Genomic DNA, 16,049 nt, shown 5'->3' on the forward strand with positions numbered 1-16,049 from the left:
GGCTGTACCACCAACAATGTATAATGAAGATCTGCCTGTACCGATATTTTCTGTCGTAATAAACGTCAATGGTGATATTCAAATGTTGAATACACACGGTATTTCAGGGTATATTTCAGGGTAAGCTAAATATAAAAATATTCAGCCTGAATTATAATTAGCATCTTATTGTAGAGGATGGTAGAGGACTTCAAAATTCGATACGCTCTTTCAGTTCATTGACATAAATATTTCAGAAAAGTTTCATTGTATTTGTATAAATATTCCAAAAATGAGACATTTTCCTTACTGCAAACCTAAACAAATCACCCAACGAAACTGATGAGAGGAAACATGAAAATATGGATATCTTTCAGAATAAATTACTTTTGTTCAATAACAATAATCAGTTTCTTGTGTAGATTTGTAAATGATGATTGTTGTCTGTTCTGTTTAAAATCTGTTTTTCCGTTAACCAGCTGTCGCACCCTTACGAACGACAACCCTCAGAAGTCGAAACTTGTGCGAGCTAAGGATTAACGGGGTCTTACTTTTTAACGTTTGATTCCTAACTCGGGTTGGGCGATAGCAAGTGAAAATCGATCTTTCTGCCTGGGGCTTGAACCACTGACCAACACGCACCCACGTCGAACTGACCGTGTACCGACCGGTAAATTAATTTTCTATATTCCTAATGCCCAGGAAATTGGATAAAATTATCAACTATATTATTTAATTTTCATATACTATTAGAGAGAACGTGGTTGAAAGGAATTTGTAGTACCCAACGTTTCGTCTGCTACGGGCGGTAAATGCTTTTACAGTAAACACGAAGATAATTTCTCGAAGTTTCAGCAACGACTTTCAACGAAATGAACGGATACACTATAGAAGATCAGTTTTGGCGTTCAAGAGTTTTCACTTTCCTGCAAGCAAAACAAAATTTTTGAAGGTACTACGTTTGAATGCAATTCAGATAGTTTTCAGAAGGGTAAAAACCTATGAATGCCAAGCATGACCTGTGAACCTCCTCGAATATAATTTAGATGATATTTACCATTGAAAATGTTTGCCGCATTAGTAGACGAAACATGTGATTTCTCTCGATTTGGGCCTGAGGGCCCTGTTTGTATTTTCTTAAATCGTGACTCCGGCCTTGAAGGCATATGTTCCCTGTATAAACTCTTTGTTTTGTAGGTACATTTTGAACTTTCTACAATATCTTTTTGTAAATCTATGTCAAATAAACTCAGCCATATATAAACTCATAATTTTTTTTTCATTTTTCTGGTGAGAATTACCCTTCTCATGATAACTTTTCAGATATTCAAGAAATGATGTTTTTGGAGAGTTGCAAAAAGCAATTTTAAATTTTTCTTGTCATTTCGATCTTCAATATGCATAAGAATATCAAAAGTGATAGGACTGATGAGAGGCTCTTGGCACCCACCCAACTACAGCATTTTATTAGCATCAACAGGAGATGATGAACTATACCTATCGAGTACTGTGAATATTCACGACCAGATGTTACTGTGTCGAAGCTTTTTTTTTCTGGTTTGTTGATCGTAGAAAACGGACGGATCTCTCGAGTTGTCTTGACAACAGATACTCTATTTAAGATTTGAGTCACCGATTCCATTCCATTGACGTTTCGTCTTTATATCGTTTCTATTCGTCTTACTTATTAAAAGTGTACTTTAGTGTAGCTAGACTTTTGCGATTGATTCCTCCCCTTTTCGGTTACAATTATTTTTGTGTTTTAGAATTTCTGTCGCCTCTCTATTAAGTTTTGGGTTTGGAGGACCAGATACTCAGACTCGTCTATTTGGTTCCAAATGAAATCGATCCACAGCTATAAAGGATCCAGTATGTCGCCAGTATTGCTAAAGGCTATTTGGGAACATTCGATGACCTCAAAATCCCTCTGATGGTATTTGTTGGCCAGAATACCGAATATCTCCAAAATGTTTTCAAGTTAGATGTCAAAAGAATGGTTCCATATCCACTTGCTCACATTGTTCGAGTTTATCTACAGAAAAATTTGCTTACAAAGGACCTCTTGGTGCCGTAGGTTTGTTCACAGAAAACAATATTTCCACTGGAAGTTTGTTGATGATGATAAGGCAGTTATGCACATGCAAAAGAATACTTCATCAATTAGGTGTATAATTACTCCTAGCAAATCCATAGTGTACAGAGATATCACGTCGAAGCTATCTATGTCTTCTGGGCCTGACATCATATCTCTCATCTTTTCGATGAAATTTCCCGAGACTTTGATCAAGGATTTTTTTCTTTTTATGAGCCACCGCAGAAGGACTGTAAGTCTTTGGTCGTCTCATAGGTAGGTGAAACTATAACACTCACGATAGCTCTCGAGATCACACATCATTATCTAGACCTGTTGAGTTTTTTATAAGTCTCTGAATCAAGTAAGATATTCTGTATCTAGTATTTCCTGGTGTTCAACGCGACATAATTGTCAGTAAACAATACTAATATATAGCTTTGCTGTTATTATTATTCGTTAGCATTATTATTTGTTAGCTCCTTTCATTCCCCGCTGTTGTGATAGCTTTGGTGCTCTCTTAGCAATGTTGTTCGGCAAAGAACGGATCCCTGATTCAATATTTGCAATGATATACTCGAAGGGTACCTATGGCTATGGCAAAGATTTTACCTTTGGTGTGTATGGTGAACTCATCTTCATAATCAGTGTTGACTATCATAATTCTTCATATGCCATTTGGTGATGACTGATTTGGCGGTTTTAATCATTTCCGCCATGAGACGGCTAATTTTGTCCAGTCGCTCCAGTACATTGAATTTTCTACTACGATGTCGAAGTTTATTAGTTTTATGTTAACGGGAGCTGCATTTCCCTGTTTTAGGGATCTTTTCTCTTAGTAATGCTTTCTCATTGCATCGATATTTTTTTTCATTATTAAGTCTATTCATCAGGTGTTGATAACAATAAGAAAAAGATCCTTCAGGAGTCAGAAGTTCTTTCGCTACTTCTGAATGGCCTAACTGAAATTCATGAAGAGAATGTGCCTCAGACCTAACGTAACTCACCCATGATCTGGCCAAACACTTGATGACCTCACTATAGTAGCTCATGGGAGAATCGTTTACCAAAAACTCTGAGAAATTCAATTAAAAAAATTGGAAATTTGAGGTTAGGCCCAGGAGACACACAAGTGAGTTTCAACGCCTTGTAGCTCTATGCAGCACTAATTACTGGAGTATTTTCGCAGACAAAACCGCTCTGTTCATCAATTGTACACCATCTATGACACTGCACTGCAAAGTCCATCAAATTCTCCGGTGCTCAACTTTTCCATGGGAATATTTGTACAACATGCCTTATAGAGACCGAACGTTAAACAATATTATTATATGTTGCGTTTTGGTGTTGCTGCTAGATGGAGAGTAACTTAACGAATTTCACTCATATCTAAACTCACTTGTAGTGCTCTATAATTTTCGTCAAATGGAGTATGCTAGGTGTTGCTAGGAAATGTTTTTTTTTTAGATGATTTTGTTTAGAAAAGATAGACGAGTATTAATAAAAACTTCAATCAGAAACGTTTTTTAAAAGTAGTTTAACAACTACACACTCAATCCAACAATCCAACTCACAATTCAATGGAAATCCGAAATGGCGAACAGTCGCCATTTCGGAATATCCGTGAACAGCCAAGAAGATACGATACTGGGGAATGGAGTGTACAGAAAATAAATAGTCATAGACAGTATCTTAATGAATCCAACACCAGTTCTAACGAATGATGGGAGTGATTAAAATTTCAGTTGAGAGGGCTAGACACATAAATATGAGAACCTAAGTGTGTGTCCAAGAAGCTGTAGATCGGCCTACATTGGGACCTTGGAGGGGAGATTAGTACCCGGCTCTTTGAGCATACGAGAAATTGTCGCTACAGAAGATACCCACGTTATTGTTCGATAGAACTTATAACCATAACTCGAGACTATAAAGGAAGACGATAGAAATTCGAAAACACAATGACACTATCAATCAGATAGAAGAGGTAATCAACATCAATAAAGTTTGGTTACCCGCACTAAATTACACTCTCAACAGAGACTCAAACTTTGACTGTATTAGCTACTTTGAGGACAAACCATGCACTCTGTTCGCCTATTTATTGCCTTCAATATTTGCTATCGTAATCGTATACGGAACTTGAGAAATAAAAATTTTGCAGACTACGACCAACAAACCTGAAAAATAGCTCTGTCAAACGTTTTGATATAGTGATGCGAATCAAAGATTGGTATATGAGAAATTAAATTTGACTGATAGTTTGACGAGAATATTTTAATTTTATACCACTCCGTTTTCAACTCGTTAAACACAAAGTTAATGTTTTTTCCGACTAGTGCTTTCCAAGATAGTGGAATTATAATTACATCAGCTTTCTAACAGAAAAACACATTTCAAAACACACGCAGTATCTGACTGTAAACCATCTGATAAACGTGGACTGTCGGAGAAAAGTTCGTATAATCTGTGTTTAGGAAATGATGGAACAGCAGAGCACATAGTCTATTCCGCCGTAGAAAAAATTTGGTTTTCAGAATTTGGTAGAGCTTCACTCTTGCCATCTGACCTGAAAGATCATTCAACAAGTTATGAGCAACAATAAACCCTTGCGGGTTGAACAGACACATACACTTTGGGGTTACCTACCCATCTGGCTGTTTGATGATATCAACATTTTTTGACTACATATTGGTGATCAATATACAAGAATATCTATGTAACAATAAAAACATTTTGAAAATAGTTTCAAAACTTTTCCATCAGTTACCTACCTTTGATCAGTTTCTGAAGTATTTCTTCACTGGATATTGATATTATCTTCAGTTTGGATCAGGTGTTCTTTAAAATTTTCAGTTTAACATCCATTATAACATTTCACTGCCTACATAATATCTCTCTCAGTCATCAGACTTGAATTTGCAATAAATATATGCAGAACAAATAATCAATTCTATTCTGTTCGTGCCTTATCCCTTTATAGATATCCGTTTTCCTTCAACTCAATTCTCCGTTTGTACTTCCCACTACCATACGGAGAACAAACGTTTTCCGATAAGTGAAGTTATACGAGGTGATGCATTTTGCGCTACCTAATCATTGGACGTACCCATTCAGTATTTCAAAAACGGTAGTTATAAACTAGATCCTTTATAGTGGTGAGTGAGTCTTTTTGAAAGCGCTTCGGTTTTCCGAAAGCCATTCTTTATCGAAGATAGCATCGCGCAGGAATATACGTAGTGAGCCGACATTCTTACAGTCCCACTACACTCAGCAGCAGTATTGATATCTCATGATCACAATACCGTTATGGTATACCCAACCAGTAAACATGAATTCATCTTCTACGTATGTTCTCCGTCTGAATACAACGAATGATCAAAGTCACTATGAATCACCGGTCCGTGCAAATGTTAACGATAGAAATACATAATTTCTAATCAGAATACATGAACGAGATGTCGCTTGTTCGCATTTTGGTCTCTTGCTTCCGCCTTCATCTATCATAACGTCACAAGCGAGGTGCTCAAAATATCAACCGACAGTATACATGATATCTACATCTTTATATCGTAGTATACGGCTTTACAAGCATATGAATTACAAACGAGGTTTCTATAATAACGAATCTGCCGAACGATATCACACATTGCGTAAGTTATTGTTTTATTCCTAGTGTATTCCTCATTGTAGATGGAGTTTCCAGTTATATATGGAATGAAATTAGCGTTCTATTGTACAGAGTGGGCCAAATTGGACACTTTCAAAGGGAAACTCCTATCTTCAAACTAGATGGATGGAAACTGATGGCTGTGTTTGGGGGTCAAATTTTATGACAAACTCAATGGTGAAAACCGCATATCGATATCTATCATCGTTTCTGAGTTTCAGCATGTTTTTCGAAACTGTACATTTTGGAAAAATTGCTGTGAATTTTTCTTTCAAAAATGTCTTGTTTTTATGGTAACATTTCATAAGCACTTTTTTCAATGGTGTGAAAAACTTATTTTTTCAAATGAAATATCAATAGTTATTGATGGAAAACTATTTTTTCAATGGGACACCCTGTAAATACCTGCATATTTCAATAGAGCTTGAAATTACCTTTCCACACTTGATGATTTGCTGGAGTCATCTTTGAAATACAGAGCTTTAAGGTTTATTATGTAGACTTTGAAACGCACACTTTTATCAAGTGGGTTTTGCACGCGACGCGGCAATGAAACTGAAAAAATTGTTCAGTAGTGGATATCAAATGTTGAGAAATCTTTTTACAGCAGTGATTGAAATGCCCGATTCCAATGAAACAATGAAAATTTGTACTATTTCCACTTCTAATAAATGAAACGTCAACAATAATAATAATAATTATAAAGAACAAACAACGAAGTATATTTCATCAGAGAAGGTGTTCACAATGTCTACCAGCTTCTTTCAGTCATAGTCGTCACCTTTTCTAAACGTTTTTTTCCGAATTAATTAGTTCAATAGGAGTGAGACAAGCAAAACTTTGCATCATTGCCGCTTCCAATACGTATCTAGAATTGGTCAAGAAATTAAAAATAAGATCTTTAAAATTTTTCCAGAGGTAGAAGTCCATAGGCGTTAGGTGATCTGGCCGGCCAACGGTAGGATCTTTGGTGGGTTATCCAATTATTACCAAAATTTGCAGCCACAAAATTGGTGAGATTTGCAGTGTTGTGAGGCGAAGCTCCGGCTTGTTGAAAATATATTTTTCTGAGCTCCATTAGTAGCAATTCATCAAAAATCATGCACTTGGTTACAACTTTCCAGGAACCATTGGCAAAAAGCCATGCGGTGTTCAACATTTCTTGGTCTGAGTTGATGAACTCTTCTGGTCCTGTATGGCTCAAATTTGTGTTTTTCCGAAATCCTTCTGACGTTAGTTCTTGGTAGGCCTGTTGATATTTTCAAATTTCGGGTTGACATTTTGAAATTATTTGCATCAGCTCCTAAAACGACTATTTCTTCCAGCTCCTCATCCCTATTTCATTCATTTAATGTTTGCCTTTTCTTCTCAAATCGACTACCATCAATTAGGTTGTGTCGCAATCTTGAGAAAATGTCTCTAAAAAGTTGTCTTCTCTCTAGATACCTCTCGTGATAAAATTGCTTGCTGCTTCCGCATTTTCCCCGGTTAGTATAAAACAGACTATCATCTCCCAGTTTTCATAATTCCAATACTTCATAGCGAATGTGTTTGAAAATTGAGCAACAATCACTAATTGAAGAGCATCTGCACTGCTGGAATAAAATTTTGATAGCTGCCAAAAAAGATTTGCATTCTGTTTTATTCGTCCAAAGCCTGCGTTTCAAAGTCCACATGAAAAAATCTAAAAGCTCTGTATTTCAAAGATGATACTAGCAAAACATCAAGTGTGCTACATTTTTGGGAAGGTAATTTTAAGATCTATAGAAATATACAGAAATATACAGGGCATCCCATTACCAAAATAGTTTTCTATCAATAACTATCTCAATAATTGAAAAAAAACGTTTTTTACACCATTGAATTCTACGTAAAAATGTGCCTCGGTCAGTCGGTAGCCGGGCGGTTCGACGTAGGTGCTTTGTTCACTCAGTCAATCGGCCGATGTGTGAATTGATTGTTCAAGCCCCAGCCTGAACACTCGATTTTCACTTGCTATTGTCCAACCCGTGTTAGGAAAAAGGTAAGACCTTGTTAGTCCTTAGCTTGCACAAGTTTCGACTTCTGAGGGTTGTCGTTCGTAGGGGTGTGATAGCTGGTTAACGGAAAAAACATATTTCAAACATTTTTCAAACACTGTTTCCATAGAAATAAGACATTTTTGACACGAAAAAAGTTACAACAACTTTTGGAAAATGTACATTTTCGAAAAACATACTGTTACTCAGAAACGATGATAGATATCGATATGCGTTTTTCACCATTGAGTTTGTCATAAAATTTGACTCCCAAACACAGCCATCAGTTTCCATCCATCTAGTTTGAAGATAGGAGTTTCCCTTTGAAAGTGTCCAATTTGGCCTAAAATTTTCCTCTCAGACACAGCCATCAGTTTTCCTCTATCCAATTTGAAAACAGGAGTTTTCCTTTGAAAGTGTCCAACTTGGCCGGCCCATTCTGAACAATGTAAAATTGGTATCTCTACAATCAAATTGTAAAATGCAAAGTAACCATAACATATCGATGGAGTTACTGCGTAAGAAATGTGAAAGTCTGAAAACTAGTTAGTTTTGAAGTTTCAACAGTGCAAAAATAGTAGTTGGAGAAAATTCAAGCACTCTAACCAGTTACAAACAATGTGTTGGTTTAGGTAATACAATCACCGGAATAATTGGGAAAAAATGTTCATCAATAATACGTTCAAAAATTGATGTTACTAGTGATCATATCATTCATAACTACAATTTAACATATTGACCATCCTGAGTATGTTTAAACCAAGTGCAATAATGGCAAATATTCGATTGCAGCAAAGAGTACAATAGCATCATCAACAGAAGCCAACCACATTTCATGGTTCTAGTCAGAAATGTTCACCAGAAATCCTATCGTTGTTTTCAACCACACCAACGTATTGACTTTAGGTGGGTGAAAACCATGAGTTTTTGAACCCAACAGACGCGCCTTCATCTATTTCCATCAATTTTCTCAAAGCAATTTCATCGACCACATATGAGGACTACCAGTGTGTTGATATGAATCGTACCAAAATCACCACACAAGCTCTCATAACCAAAACCACAGATAAGCGGATAACTTCTTATGATAACTACGTCCAACTGTTTTTTATTTTGCAACCTAGTGTTTAATATACTTGCACCAGTCCCCATCGTATTAATGAGGTTCAACTAGGCCAGAATACGTTTCTAAGATTTCTTCCTCTCAGTGCTATATCCAATAAAAGTTCCTATTGAATTCACGACACCATACTTGAGTTCCAAATGTATACGTGCGGTTTTATTTGAAAAAATGAACTTTTGACTACTTTTATGCACAATGGAAATAATAGTGATTTTAGCACGCCCTGTATGATATGGAGTCGATTTCTTGGTGTTATTTGAATATTTCGAATTTGTCCAAATTATCATCAAAATATCAACTTTTCATGAATTGAGAGTACTGATGTATTTGATTTCAATTAAGGCTATGTTTTGGACCATATTTAGCACAATTTATTTTTTATTTCGAAAACAGATAGAGATAGGTATAGGACATTATTGACAAAAAAGTATTGAAATACCAAAAATGTATTAATATACGGGGTGTTCCGTTAAAAAAAATAAAGTTTTTGATGGAAGTGGCAACGCCGCAATGCTGAGAATATTTTAGATCGATAGAACAGGTAATGTGAGAGATGAAATTTTCAGAAAAATCATGCTTTGCGTTTTCCAGAAACGTCTAACCTACCATCGACCGTGAGTCACGCTGTATACAATGTCACCATTAAAGTGTGGGAAACTTTTTTTTCGAAAAGTTTCAATGAAGTTAAACTTCGGCACTCGGGCCTCTGGCCCGAGGGACAGCAATTGCCTGAGGTTATTAAGGCTCATTAATTCCCGTGGTACATAGATAATTTTATTTCTGACCGATTTCAATAAAATTTTGTTCATTTTTGAAACGGAAAAATGTACCAATTCATTACCTTCCCGGTATATTTGAATCAGGTACCGTTGATTATAGTAGAGTTTTCTTGTTGCTAGGTTGTTGCTATGTTACTTGTTTATAAACAGAACTTTGTTATCAAGCTGTGTTTGCGGTGAAAACGTGTTTTCTACCCCAAATATAATGGAGGATATTTTGAAAAAAGCTGAACAAGCAAGAGAATCATTAATTCCATCGAAAAGTGAAGCTGTATACCAAAAAGAATAAAAGATATATCTGGACTGGCTGACACGGAAAAATGTTATGCCAAAAGATATCACTGAAACTGTATTTCTGGCATATTTTCAAGAACTGGTAAGGAATTTTCTATGTTTTTCGGTAGATTTGGTAGTAATTGTGTTTATTCGTTTCAGTCAGAACCGTACAGTCCGAATTCTTTATGGACTAAATGGTCAATGCTAAAATCGATGGTGACTATACATGAGAAACGAGATATCACCAAGTTCAATGAACTACAGGCTTTTTTGAAACGGAAGAGTAAGAGTTATAAGCCGAAAAAGTCTGCTGTTTTATCTCCTAAAGATGTTATCAGATTCCTAAAGGACGCTCCTAATGATATTCATTTATTGCATAAGGTAATTTTTTTCTTATTTTCTTTTTTGTGTGTATTTATTTCCTTTTTTTTGTTATAGGTTGTTTTGATTATGGGTTATTTTGGAGGATGCAGAAGTCAGGAACTTTTGAATATGAAGATATCGGATATAGAGGACCGGGATTCCGTTATGGTCGTGAACGTACCGGAAAGTAAAACTGCTGTATCGAAGAAATTTACAGTTGTGGATGAAAAAGAGTTCTCCGCTTTGCCTTTATTAAGACTTTATATGTCTTTGCGTCCTAAAGGTATTGAACGATTTTTTTTGAGCTTCCGACAAAATGAATGTACATCTCAGCCAATTGGAAAAAACATGTTTGGGAAAATCCCCAGCAAAATCGCAATGTATTTAGGATTGCCAAACTCATCTTCCTATACGGGACATTGCCTTCATCGCACTTCTGCTACTGCTCTAGCCAATGCAGGAGCAACTATGACTAACTTAAAAAGACACGGAGGTTGGAAAAGTTCCACGGTGGCGGAGGGGTATTTGGAGGATAGCATCGAATTGAGAAATAAAACGGCGCGTATGTTGTCTACTTTCTCATCAGAAGAGGCAGGTACCTCGACTGTAGTGAACAGAAGCTCCAGCCATACAAAAGAAGAAATTGTTTCCAGTGGCGGAAGTAATTTTCAGGGAACATTTCAAAATTGTACATTTATTATATGTAATGACGTGAATAAATAAAATATGGTTGAGTTTTCATTTCTATTTATTTTTACTTGTGAAAGGTAGAGGGAATTATAAAATCTATAATGTCCCAAGGGAGTTATGACCCTATTTATTGATAGCGTAACTATGACGATATAAGCTTATAATATCCCCGTCAGAAATGAAAATTTTAATATGATAGGTGTAAAGTTTCAATCACTTGGCTATTTTCTTAAACAAACGTCAGTACCTTCAATTTTGAAAAAGCAGACACAACTCAAAAACTGCAATAAGTATTATTAAAATTACTAGAGTTGAAATTACATTAAAATTTCAATATTCAGTATTTACAGATCATTTATAAACACTAACTAGGGCGGTAAGGATGCTTAATCACGTTGAATGAAGTAGGTCTTGACAAACAAAATGCATGCTATGGAAGTGTCAAGTTGTTGATTTACTTGTCAAATTTTTAACAGTTATTGTTGCAATAATGTTGTCTCTTCAGGAAAGAATAGAAATAGTTTTAATATGTGGTGAGAATACACCATACCGGCAAGTAGCTAACATTTTTAATGAACGGCATCCAGGAAAAAATGTTCAACATACTACTGTGTCAAGGATAATGTCGAAATTCAGAGAAACAGGATCCGTAGCAAATCAATTCAAGAAAAAGCACACTCCATGTAAATATGATGAGGAGGCCCCACTTAACATTTGTTTAAAATTTATTGAACACGGGCAAACAAGCATAACCGATATTATAAAAAATACCGATTACAAGACAGAAAGTGTTATTAGAGAATAAATTTTGGCCTAACAAGCCACAATTTATCAACACATTTATGTCCGTTTGGGGTTTTCAAGGAGAGAGAGAAGAAAATTTAAAGTTTCCGTATAAAATTTTATGCACAGATGAGGCAACGTTCTCTTCAAATGGAACGGTAAGTTCTCAAAATTGCCGATGGTGGGCCCAAGAAAATCCCAATTTCACAGTTGAATGTGGTGATCAGTAATTCCTCCAAAACTAATGTATGGTGTGGGATACTTAACGATCAAATAATTGGGCCATTTTTCTTTAGGGAAAATTTATCATCCGTCGGTTATTTCAACCTTTTAAATAATGTGGTTAGTGAAGTTTTAGATAATATGCCTTTAAATATTGAATACGACCTATGGTATCATTTTGATGGCGCACCAGTACATTACACGGTTGTCCCTCCAACAAATGTTCAGAGGCAAAGTTATTGGACGTAACTGGAAACATTATTGGCCACCTAGATCACCCGACTTGACGCCTTTAGACTTTTTCGTGTGGGGTTGAGTGAAACAAAAAATGTACCGAAGTAGACCATTTACTGACATACAACATCTGGAAAATAACATTCGCGAGTGCTGTGCAAGTATAAATCCCCGATTTATTGAAAATACAGTTCCAGATGTCTGTAGAAGGACCATAATTTGTATTGAACGTGGAGGACGACATACTATAAGTGTGTGACAACCTCATTTAGATCAATAAGTAATTTTTTGTACCCATTTGTATTTTCTATAATATTATTGTTGTTTAAAACTTATAATAATAATAATAGTTTTATCGAAATTATTTGCATTTTTTTTAGCTTCCTCTGCTTTTTCGAAATCAAAGGTTTGTGTAAGAAAATAGCCAACTGATTGAAACTTTGCACCAGTCATGTTAAAATTTTTATAGCAAATTTTTAATTTCTCTCTAAAAATGTCCGTATAAGTAAAAATGTATCAGAAAAGTTAAACTCCATGATGAGTTTTTTATGTATACATGAATTGATGACAATTAAAGAAAATTGTTTTTTAAAATAAAGGAGATATCTGTCAAAAATAAGCAAAACGTTATCTTTCATCCTAGTTGCATGAAATTTGGCATATGGATACAAAATTGGCGTACACACAACTTTTTCAAGTAACTTTTTGTTAAATTCGATCTAGAAATGCACTTTTTCAATTTTTTTCAAAAAAAAAGTTGAATTTGCCAAATACTGAACGTCAGTGGGTCGCAGTTGGTCGCATCATTTTGAGTTAAATTTAAAGCACAAACAAGTGCCGAAGTTAAACTCCATTGAAACTTGGTGACACTGTAATATATATATATATATATATATATATATATATATATATATATATATATATATATATATATATATGATAAATATTTCCTTCAAATAGGTGAGTGGGAAAGTATCGATTCAAATAACAGGGTGATAATTGAAAATACTTCTGAATACTACTTACTCACATACATATACAATCGATCGCTTCAAAAACACTTCACAACTTTCTTCGAAAGCTTCTGATAATTCCTCTGCCCACAAAAATTGAGGGAAAATGTCAGTTTGATGTGTTCAAGTTTTCAGCAATACTCTCAAGGGCATACACTTTTTCAAATGTTTTTGTCTGTAAAACTTCAAGTAGTTGGTTTTTTGTATAGTAATCTTCGGAATACAAATTGTTATCCATTAAAAAACTTTGTATTTTATCTTTCCTCGAAGTTTTATTCGGTACTTTGATGATGTGTCGCGAAGGATAGAAAGCGTTGTCAAGAACTATTACATTATTTGCATCCAAATTTGGGATCAATGTGTTTCCTAATCATTCCTCGAAAATTTTAGCTTCCATGTTCTTATGATAGTCAACATCACAGTCCATGATAGTCCACATAATTTAGAATAATTCGAAACCCATCCTTTACTTTCTCCGCAATGCACAATGATTAGTTGCAATACTTTTTTGCAGGCATGTTAGGCGTACACATTCTTGAACCACCAGTCCACATTTTCGTAACTGTGTCGTGAGTGTCATACCAAGTTTCATTCAAATAGAAAATTTGCCGTTGTTCTTGTCTATATTTAATAATTTGTTTTAAGTATCTGTAACGCAATTCCACTATTATTCTGCTTTTCATAATTACTTGACGTTTGTTTATCATTTTAAATCTAAATTCTAGTTTTTTTATCCAATTCTGAAGAGTTTTGTACAGCAGCTCACGTTATGGCCTGAAGTATTCAATTTCTTATGATTTTAGTTGTAGGAATCTCATTGCTTTTGTAACAGTCGTCTATCATTTTTCCAATAATTTTATTAGATGAATATCTGAAGGGTCTGGTAATCCTGTATCACATAGCGTCTTGCGTTCATTAGATTTGTTTTTGACAATTTTACTTACAATTGAAAAAAGAATTTCGGTCAAATCTGATGTTGCCTGTGATAATTTGTTTCCCTCGAAACCAAACTTCAGATATGGATTATTATATACATTAAAACATACTCTCTATGTTTCAATATTCAAATGCATTCGAATCTTATTCACTGGTATTTCTTTTTCACATTGTTCACCATCGCTATTGGAATCACTACACTGGAAAAAGTATGAGTTGTTATTAAACTCGTTATAACTATTTGTATTTGTCCTAGGACGCCACATTTCAATTAGATAACAAACATTTTAAGTAATTATAACTGCACCAATATCGAATTTCAACACTCGAATTGCGATCAGTTCCTGAACTAAACACGATGGCGATAACCATCACCGCATACCTGATTTCTATTCGTCACTGTAACATGACTTCAAATTTAATTTAATGATTCTTCAGCCTATCATAAAACTCGGTTAGTACAAATTATCCAATACGAACCGCCAATTCCACGTGAACTATTTCGTCTTATTATTATTTCCATAATAATTTTTATTTCGAAAATTTTTGCGGAAGACAGTAATTAGTTGTATACTAAAATTTCAAACTTTTGGAAAATTTCAGTCATTCAATATCAACCGATTTCCTCTTTGGCTGATGCATAAATCAAATTTTTTCAATGAGAGTATGCAAGAAGACAGGCCAAATTCCAGCCACTGATATTGAAAATTAACGTCAGTACAATTTTTCAGAAGTTCAAAAAGCCAAATATTTAAAAAATCATGGCTTTATTGATTTTCAATATTTTTTGACATATTATTGCCATTCTCTGTACTTTTGAAGAAAGAATGAAGCAGATTTTCACGATTTATAAAAAAAATTAAAACAAAATGAAAGTTGTAGGACATGGGGTCGAATCCACCAGTCTCTTGAAGTTTTTCCGTATTGAACAAAAAAAAAGTTTAGAACTCGGGTTCGACATTTTTTTTTGTTCAATCTCCTTTAGTGAGGCATCCATTCTTGATAGTCGGGATAGAACTTTGAATATAGGAAACTGAGAAGTAGTTTCAACCAACTGTCTTCGTTGTATTTGAGCAATCACTTTTGAAGTCGGAGTCATACAGTGATAACTTGGAATTTCTTTCGAGAAAAATCCAACCATAAACACCATTCAACGTCAGGGTTCGTTACCTATAACATGAAGAGTTCCAGCTGTGAGCTAAACTCCGTGGCAATGAAAGTGAACGATTCCCATCTGACACTATGAAAAACAATGTACTTGCTCTGCAGGAAATTAAAATAATGAATCCTGAAAACGTGTCCGATTCAGGATTGCCATAGTAACCTTTATTACGTTTTATATGTTAGCAGTGCCTTATCGTTCATCTCAGGATTCAGAACATGAGGGGTCCAGTTCACAATTTTTCATTCCGCTTCCACTTAAGAAATTGAACTTTCTGAAACCGGATGTGTGAATATGGTCTGATGTGTTTTTTCGAAATGAGGTGTAGTTCATCATCAAGGAAAAAGTTCACCTGTTCCAGTTTTTTCATTCATTACAACTTTTTGAGATTTTCATTATAACTGACTTTGATTTTCATGCACCAAACATGTTGAGGATTATCGATTCACAAATAAGCCTTCAAACTGAAGCATTATTTTAATGTGATAACAACATATTCCAAAGTATACAAAGATTTATCTTGCCCACGCATGTAGTGTATATCGCATACACCCACCTCAAAAACTTCAAGAAAAAAAGGTGGAATGATTGGATAATGTTTTATGTAAAGTTTCAGACATTAATGTCATTTTCAATCAAAAAGTTCAAGTACCATAACTTCCGATTTCTCACGAAGTCAAAAAATTTTTATTCATTTGATTATCTAATAGTAAGTAGTCGGGCTACACATCTG

At 34.9% G+C, this 16,049-nt stretch overlaps 1 protein-coding gene across 1 annotated transcript; it reads left to right on the top strand.

The window, feature by feature from the left end:
• Nucleotides 1-9,560: 9,560 nt before the first annotated feature.
• Nucleotides 9,561-11,100, top strand: LOC141483356 (uncharacterized). The gene is made up of 3 exons (XM_074177897.1): nucleotides 9,561-10,013; nucleotides 10,073-10,294; nucleotides 10,352-11,100. The coding sequence occupies exons 1-3, from the start codon at nucleotides 9,963-9,965 to the stop codon at nucleotides 10,997-10,999; spliced, it is 921 nt and encodes a 306-aa protein (XP_074033998.1). The 5' UTR covers nucleotides 9,561-9,962; the 3' UTR covers nucleotides 11,000-11,100.
• The last annotated feature ends 4,949 nt before the right edge of the window (nucleotides 11,101-16,049 follow it).

Source organism: Leptinotarsa decemlineata, unplaced genomic scaffold (assembly GCF_025532065.1).
Source record: "Leptinotarsa decemlineata unplaced genomic scaffold, Ldec_3_MD MMD2_tig00003335_RagTag_RagTag, whole genome shotgun sequence".
Lineage (NCBI taxonomy): Eukaryota > Metazoa > Arthropoda > Insecta > Coleoptera > Chrysomelidae > Leptinotarsa > Leptinotarsa decemlineata.

What these genes read in the sequence shown, in the direction of transcription:
- LOC141483356 (XM_074177897.1), top strand. Translation starts at nt 9,963, where the DNA reads ATGCCAAAAGATATCACTGAAACTGTATTTCTGGCATATTTTCAAGAA. An exon ending in TGGCATATTTTCAAGAACTG is followed by an intron (nt 10,014 to 10,072) that starts GTAAGGAATTTT and finishes TATTCGTTTCAG; the next exon opens with TCAGAACCGTACAGTCCGAA. An exon ending in ATATTCATTTATTGCATAAG is followed by an intron (nt 10,295 to 10,351) that starts GTAATTTTTTTC and finishes TTTTTGTTATAG; the next exon opens with GTTGTTTTGATTATGGGTTA.